The following is a 9,154-nucleotide window of genomic DNA, read 5'->3' on the forward strand; positions in this document are numbered from 1 at the left end:
GCAAATCGTCTCTTGATTCTTACTCCAACTACAAATGTTTCTAAATACATTAGTTCTAATAATCATGATTTTTAAAAAAGCCAAATCATGTACTACTACTATGTAAATTTTCCATTTTTTACCTTAACCAAACCAATAGTTTTAATGAGATTATCAAATCCGAGGTTACAGTTTATGAAATAACCCTGAGAGATGTGACATTCTTGACAAGGAATTTAGAAGCTTCTTTATAGAAAACAAAAGCACACATGGCCATATAAGTCAGAGTAAGAGTATGAGCTGTGATTTTAAGGATCTGTGAAGCTTTATCACAAAGGACACAAACATACATTTTTAAAGAAAACAAGGCTTTCTTGTGATTTTTATATACTTAGCAACAAGAGAAATAAATGCCAATTGACCCTCGACTCATCTCAACATCTGACTTAACAGTCAAGGGCAAATTAAATAGAAACAGGAACTATCTGTGAATAGAAAGGACATCCCTGCAACATCACAAAAAGATCTCTTTTTAATCAAATTAGCACCATGGAATTTTTAAACTATAGTATGCAAAAAAAGATGCTCTCCCAATTTAATGCTAGGAGATATGGGTTATTAACTGCATATCTACAAATTAATTTTTAATAAGCTTTCATGTGTAAATTTTTACTATTCTGGTAAAAGATAACTCTCTTTAGATTTTAATAGAATTCAAATCATCATATGCCAGTGTGTCATTATTTGATACATGAAATACTACTGTTGAGAGTCCAGAAGAAAGCAAACTGCTCTGACCACCACAAAGAAGCTGTGTCAGTAATGTTAGATCAGTTTTTTAACCTTTCTACTTCCTGTTATCTTTTAAATGGGGTTAATCAATTGTCTTTTTGTACCCTATAAATTTGAAGTAAGTATAAAATTTAAGGTAAAGATACTAAAATTACTTTGCTAAGTTTTAATAAGGCTCTACAGGTATTATTAAAGGGTACTCTTTAAAGCTAAATGCTTTTAAGAATTCTTCTTTTCTTAAGTTGATTTTGAGAGTTTTTGTAATAAGGTAGTATCACTTAGCTGTGGAATGGTTTCTGACAGTGGAAAACAGGGGAATTAGTTGAGTAGGAAGTTTTAAGACCTGAGCCAAGAGACTTACGAGGACTATTCTAAGAGAGTGATTTTTACCTAAATTTGGAAATTTCTGGCAGCTGCATAAAAGTTGACTTCTGACCCCTAACTGTCTCAAGCACACAACTGGAGAAACCTATAAAAGAGGCAATTGCTTTCTAAAGTAATAACACCTGCATGGGGAAGACTGGGGCAAGGAGAAACACACTGTTATGTTCTCTAGAAACTGGAGTGTTAAACCGTCAAAGCTTGCTTCAAAACTTTTTGAGTAAAATCCTCTTTTGAAACAAGAACAGGAGACACATTTGTTCTTTATGGGAAGACAAATTTTATAGCTATGGAAATGAAAGAAAATGAGTACGTCTTAGAAACAGTGGGCTATGAAAAAGAGATTAAGAAATAGAGTGACTAAGTGGCAAAATCTTCAAGTTCTCAGTACAAAGTACTAAAGGTATCCAAAATATTTCTTAGGTCTTCAGCTCTTAAGCATTTGACATATATATGAGTCTGTGTTCAAGACAGCAAAATACGGCAGCTTTACTTTTCTGTTTGGACTTGATTACGGTATCCATAATATGTACAATCCCTTTAATAACTTTAAATACAGTTGACTGCTGTTATGCTCATGACCTTTCTGGTTGTTGTTGACTAATTTCATAAACATTATTTTTAGTCATGAAAATGTTTATATAATTTCATGAGTGAAAAAAAATCATAAAAAGTGCCTCACTGCCTGTTTCCCTTACTTAATAATTTAACACACATATCGCAACCACATCACACATGCTATAATGTGTGAGTATCACCGAAATCTGTACAAATTTTGATTTCATTAAGGGTAAAGTAAAGGGAGACTTTGGAATATCACCCAAAGCTGACTTTTTGTTTCCAAAATAAGAAGTTAAAAACAGACGACTCTAAAGAAAAAAAATATTAACAAAAAGAGACTACTATAACAATATTTGGAAATCAGTGTTTAAGAATTAATGTATACTAATCATAAAAAATATAAAACCTAATATTTCTTTTCAGTGTTGTATAAATGTTCCAGGATTATATAAGTAAGGTTTGAAAGAGAATTCATAAAATAACTTTATACAGTACACCATTATAAAAGTGAAAATCCATCTCCATACATCAGGTTATAAAATAGCTAAAATGTTTCTCCCCCACTAATGAGTTATGTCTTAAATTATGCAAAAAAAAGAATTGGTAGAAATACATCACATTAATGATTTGTTTTATTCAAGCTTAAATTTACACTGATGTTGTAACTACTAAGTAGAAAACATGTTACATGAGAGCTATGGTACAAAAAATTCTAAGATAACTCCCCCTACCATTATCTTTGTCTTTATATAATCTCCTCCTCTTGAGTATGAATGGAAACTGAATATGATCAGATATCACTCTCAAAATTACATTATCTTACATGGCAAAACAAAGATTATCCTGGATAGGCCTGACCTAATACAGTGAGCCCCTTAATAGCAGAGTTTTCTTCAGCTGGTCGCAAAAGAGGTCAGATATTCAAAGCGTGAGAACTGAATGCATCACTGCTGGCTTGAAGATGGAGAGGGCCACACACATGAGAAGGGATGTGGGTGGCCTCTAGAAGCTTAGAGTGATCTCTTATTGACAACAAGAAAACTTCATTCATACAGTCACAAGGAACTGGATTTTGTCAACAATATGAATGAGCTCGGAAGCAGATTTCTCCCTAGAGCCATCCAGGTGAGAACTCGGCCCAGCCAACACCTGGAGTCCAGCCTTGTGGCTACCCTCAGCAGAGGATCCAGCTATGCTGAGCTCTTGACCTACAGAATTGTGAGCTGATAAATAGGTGTTATTTTAAGTCGATAGTTTATGGTAATTTGTTACAAAGCAATAGGAAACTAATACAATAGCCAAGTATAAATTTTGAAAAGCCCCCCTATCACAAGACACTTCACTAGCACACATTCCAATTTATTGATCTGTTTTTGATATTTATGTGAACAGTGATATTTGCATTTTTGTAGTCATGGATCTACTAATCATTGCTAAAAATTATAAATAAAAAACCATTCTCAGTCCTGCAGTTTCAAGGACTGAAACCAGCTTTGACTTCTAAAACTTACAGTGCCTTTTGGGGCATCAGCCTTAATCCATTTTTCATGTTTGTTTGCTTGATTCATGAGCCCTGAAACATAAAATTGCATGAAGTTATATCTTGATCGACAACAGCAATATTTGACTACACAGATCCTAACAACACATTTCTAAAACTGAAAACATTTTGGAACAGCAAAAATCTTAATAAAGATAGTCTGAAATGGGAAAGAGTTACAAAGAGGTTACTGGGGTTGTTTCCGCCTTTCATTTTCTCACAACTCTCAAAGGGAAGCTACTCTGTTTTTTATTTGTATTTTTTATATGTCGGTTTTAAAAAGAGTTTCATTTAAGTACAATTGACAAAATAAAGTACATGTATTTAAAGTACGAAATTTAGTGTTTGACATATGTAAACTGTAAAACCATCTCTTTCATCAAGATAATGAAGATATCCATCACGCCTAAGTTTCCTCGTGTCCATTTGTAATCTTTCCCTCCTGTTCCTTCCTGCCTGTCACCTCCAGATCCCTACTCACACCCCCACCCCCATCCCTCAGCAATCACTGATCTACTCTGGGTCACAATGGATTGGTTCCATTTCATTAAATTTTAATAAATGGAATCATATATTATGTACACTTTTTTCAAAATCTGGGTTCTATCACTCAGTTTAATTAAGATTAATTCACACTGTAGCATGTTATCAGGTAGTTTTTTTGCACACATGCTGATCAGTACTTTGCTCAATGATCATGGGTGTCCTATGCAGCTCCCTCCTCTCTGGAACTGGAACTCTCTTTTGTGAACTCTAGCAGCCCTGGTCTCCGATCCTCACCTCAGTCTCCTCTACTCAGGTAGTATGTTGGGCTCTGCCTGTCCCTGAGCTACAGTCTGGAAACTCTCTCAAGGTAATAGGATGTGGCAAACATTGAGCTCACCTGGTTTGTTTCCCATCTCTATTCTTCTAGTTCTATGTTTTTCCTTTCAATCAAGGTAATTAAGGTATTAAACCTCCTCTGACTCTCCATTGCAATTCTGGATTTAAGAAACCAGTCAAATCTGAACTGAGTTGGGAATATACTATTTCAATTCATCATATACATTTTCTTTGTTGAATCCATGCCTACAAATCAGGAAACAATCATTTTCTTTAGTATAGTTTTTCCCTCTGTTAGTACTATATGATGTTCCCAGCTGATGAAAGGGTGCTTTGTACCAACCAATCTTGGTGTCAAGTGCTTCTTTGATACAAATTCTTCTCTGAATTCTTGCCTCTCCCCTTTAATCTGAGCCATAATCTTATCTATGTCTTAAGAGTTCATTTCATCTTTCCCAGAACACAGCTGAGTATTCAATGACTTCCTCTAGAGTTTTCCCTTTTACTTCTCTCGCTCTATTTTCAATATCATCATGATTCCATTTCTCATTAAACTGGTTAAAATTTCTCTCATTCCAACTGGTAAATCCCTGTGTTAGAAGCTTCTCTTTCTCTTCTAACTCTTCATCATTAAAGGATTCAGCTTTGTCAATTTTAATCTGTTCTTTTTGTGCTTGTACTGGATTTGGTAGGTCAGGATTTCAAGCTATCAGTACCCTACAATTTTTCTATAATACAGAATTCTTTATCTAATAATTCAAATAAATACATTGAAAGAACTAAAAATCCTGAACATTGATTGCTCTATTATTTTTTCCTACCATTTAGCATCAGTAGTAAAGCATCAAAAATAGTAAGGTTTTCCCAAATATCTGAGATCTTTTTCTTGATATATTATTTGTCACCTTCCCAATCATGCATTTCTTGCTTATGAAGAGAGAAGCCAATTTACCCATTGCCTTCTGCAGCAGGAGAGGCCACATATAGTGCTGCTAGTACTAACAAAATGAACACACAAGCGATTTTAGCTTAGGGACAATACTCAAAAAAACAAGACAGTTTACAAAATTCCATTCAGGTTGCTTGAAAATATCTTTTTCTATCTTGCCAATAAGTAATTACTGCAAGTTCTTCATACTTTGGCCTGAATCTGTGGAGACTCTAATTTCTAAAGTTTATAAATTCCTTCCTATAAAAATCTTGCAACATATATTGAAACTTGGGGTTGTAGAAATCTTGTTCCTTATTTAATTTCCTTTGCTAGTAAAAAATCAGACAATGCTTCTTTGACTAAGAAATGGGAAATGACTACCCTATCCCAATGTAGTTTGACGTCTATTAAGTGAGAGGAAAGCTTCTTTGCAGGACATATTTTTAAACTCTAGCATTTGCTTTCCTAAATCTGCCTCCTACAAATCTATCCAAATATATGGATCTCCAAGTTTTCCTCTCCTCTCCTCTCCTCTCCTCACCTTTCCTTTCCTTTCCTCCCCTCCCCTCCCCTCCCCTCCTCTTCTCTCCTTCCTCTCTCCCTCACATCCTCCCCTCCTCCCCCTAAAAAGCATTGGTCATTAATTAACCCAAACTGCACCTGATCTAATCAGCACTAGCTGGACAAAGATAGGCCTCTAAGTAATTTGAAGAATTTAATTCTCTGGTTTTAAAATGGGCTTAAAAAGCTTCTTGGATTAGTTTCTCCTGTACTGCTCTTCCAAACCTATAACAGACTATTTATTCACATTTGGTTCAGAGGGATAATGCTGGTGCTGCCTTAGTAGCAGCAAATTAAACTTCAGTGTATCATAGCTGGAGGATTCTCTCTTTTATATTATAAATACTACTGACCACTCACTATGGGAAGCACCATGCTAAGTATTTTAGGGAGGGTCAAATAATGAAAAAAGACATGCTAATACTCTCAAAAAGCTTACCAGCTGGCTAGGAAATTAAGTTATACACTTATGAAACAACATGTAAATATTCTGAAATTTTGTTATTTTTTAATGTATGTATTTCACAAACAAAACCTCTAATACCACACACGATTCCATAAAATATTTTGTTAACAACATTCTTTAACTGTTTACTCTTTCCTTGACAAAAGTACAATCCAAGACATCTTGAAAACAAATTTTTACTGACAAGAAAATATCTTTGAGTTAGTTTTAATGATGCCTATCATTATATTTTCTCTCAATTACCTGGGACAATACCAAAGAAAACCATACTTTAGGTTTTGAGCAAGTACAGAATTAATCAGTTTTGCCCAAGAAATATTCTTGGAGAGACTTTTTCTCCCTCAAATCTTCTATGTCTAATCGCATCCACTGAATTTTTCATTTCGGATATTGTAGTTTTCATTTCTAGAAATTTTATTTTGGCATTTTTTAATATCTTCCATGTCTTAACTTTATTCCAACATGTGGAATACAATTATAATAACTATTTTATTTCCCTTCTCTAATTCTAACATCTGTGTGTGTTCTGTGTTTCGATTGATATTCTCTTTATTATGGATCATATTTTCTTGCCTCTGCATGTCTGATAATCTTTGTTTGGATGCCAGATATCTTTGTATTCCTGTAAATCTTTAGATTTGTTCAGAGATGCAGTTAAGTTACTTGGAAACAGTTTAAGCTTTTCATCTCTTGCTTTTAGAATGTTAGGCAGTTCTGGAGGGGTGCTCAGTCTAGGGCTAATTGTTTCTAACCACTAAATCCTCTACCTCATATCTCATGAGTTATGATATTTTCCAGTTTGGCAAGTGGCACAGGAATTATTTTTGGACTTGTATGAGTACCAGGTTCTATTCCTTCTGCTATTTTGTTCTATAAATTGTAGCTGTCTTGGCCTATGCAGAGTCTCCTCATGGTCTTAACTTAGACTCTGCGGGGTTCCACATCAGAACTCTTTCCCTTTGTACTAACTATAGCCTGGGGCCTCTTTCAAGGCAGTAAGCAGGAGCTTATTTTGTTTCTTGTCTCTCAGTGATCACTTTCTTTCATTGCCTGATGCCCAGTGTCTTGGAAACTGTTTTTCTTTTGTCTGTGTATTTTGTCTGTTTAAAAAAATTTGTTGTTGTTATTGTTTTAGGTAGAAAGGTAAGTCTGTCCTATTTACTTGACTTCTTGGCTGGAAGCCTTCGTTATTTCTCTTTTCCCCTCTACAAAGAGGTCCTGTGCACCTATGACCCAGTTCCCCCAATGGTATTTTATATAACTGTAATACATTATCAAAACCCGGTTGGCAAAGTATAATTAATTAAACTACAAACTTTACTCAGAGTTCACCATTTTTTGCATATATTCACTTTTTTTGTATGTTATATGTATACTTTTATGATATTTTATCCCATGTATAGATTCACATAACCATCATTATAATCAAGATACAGACCTGTTCTATCACCACAAAGGAAGTCCCTTGTGACACTCCTTTATAGTCTTATCCTCCCTCTCCTTCCCTTACCTTTGACAACTAGTCACCTGTTCTCCATTTCTATTATTTTGTCATTTCGAGAATGTTAAATAAATGGAATCATACAGTAAGTAACATTTTGAGACTGGCTTTTTCACTTAGCACGATTCCTTTAAGTTTCATCCAAGCTGTATGTATCAGTAGATCATTCCTTTTTATTATCAAATACTATTCCATTGTATGAACATAATACAGTTTGTGTCATCATTTACTGGTAGAAGGAAATTTTATTCATTTTCAGTTTGAGATTATTACAAATAAAGCTACGAATATTTGTGTAAAGGTTTTTATGTGAACAATAAGTTTCATTTCTCTAAGATAAATGCCCAGGAGTGTAATTGCTGGATTGTATGGTAGTTTCATGTTTAGATTTTAACAAACTGCCAGACTGAATGCTAGAGTTGCTATATCATTTTACATTTGCAACCAGCAGTGCAAGAGAGATCCAATCTCTTCACATCCTTCAGCATTTGATATTATAAGTGTTTTTCATTTTAGCCATTCTAATAGGTATATACTAGTATCTCATTCTGGTTTTAATTTGTACTTCGCTAATTGTTAGTGATGTTGAACATGTTTTTGTGTTTTTATTTGCCATCATATATCTCCTATGGCTGTGTTGTTTCTTAAATCTTACATAATTACACTTCTATATGCACAAATTGTTTTTTCTTCACTATTGGGAAGAGTTCATTTAGGGGAAGATTTGGTTCTGACTTAGTATTTCTTGAGTGACTAAAAGAAATACAAAACCCTAAACTAGTATTAGGGTTAGCAAACTACAGACAAATCTGGCTAAACAAAACCTGTCTTCTTGTTTGGCAAACATTAACAAAAAGCTGATGCCTAATTATCTGTGACACTCCCAGGATCTTATACTTTGATAAAATCAAAGAGAAACAAAAACACCATAAAAGCAGTTCCTAAATTAACTCCCTGTCAAAACATTTTTAAGCAGACAACCATAAGCCTACAGTATTCTTCATTCTGTTACTGAATTTCTTCAATGTCATCCTAAAGTACATCTATATGACTGAAAAATCCATATGCTATGAGCTTGGAGAAAACTAAAACTTCAGTGTGTTCTTAAAAGAATGTATTTCTAGAAGTCATATCAAGAGACTAGATTTTTTTTTTCCCATTTGGAGAGAAAACAGTGTCTCTAGATTTGAAAAGGGCCATCTTATGGGCTTAGTTCCATTTCAACCTCTTTTCCAACTCTTGAACCAATTTTCCATCATAAATCACAATACCATTAAATGTGTAACTCTCAGGCCTAAAAACAAGCTGAGTGAGAACTCTCTTCTAACTTGGTTTATTTTGATCCAGAAATGATTTTTTTTATATGCTTTACATTTCCAGTTTGACCAAAATAAAGCTAACCCAGTAATACCACCTTCCCCAGTACTATGACTGTGGCAAACAACGATCGTTTAACCGGCAATACACTTTATCTCTAATATTCTCTAAACATCTAAATTGGAGAGCTTTAAGACAAAAGGACTTTGTACTATATAAATTTGGGGGGGGGGTGCTTAGAGATTGGCTTGATATACCACACAGAGGTTTCATATCTAAGTTGATGAACCAAATCTAAAACCT

The 9,154-nt window shown here is 34.3% G+C and overlaps 1 protein-coding gene across 1 annotated transcript in view; it reads right to left on the minus strand.

Annotated features, from left to right (window-relative positions):
* Positions 1–2,327: 2,327 nt before the first annotated feature.
* Positions 2,328–9,154, minus strand: part of FAM185A (family with sequence similarity 185 member A) — a 57,870-nt gene continuing 51,043 nt past the window's right edge. Inside the window, exon 7 of the mRNA XM_011365210.2 lies at positions 2,328–3,286. Coding sequence (XP_011363512.1) covers positions 3,174–3,286 — 113 coding nt within the window. The 3' untranslated portion in view covers positions 2,328–3,173. The remainder of the gene's footprint in view (positions 3,287–9,154) is intronic.

Source organism: Pteropus vampyrus, unplaced genomic scaffold (genome assembly GCF_000151845.1).
Source record: "Pteropus vampyrus isolate Shadow unplaced genomic scaffold, Pvam_2.0 Scaffold107, whole genome shotgun sequence".
Taxonomy (NCBI): domain Eukaryota; kingdom Metazoa; phylum Chordata; class Mammalia; order Chiroptera; family Pteropodidae; genus Pteropus; species Pteropus vampyrus.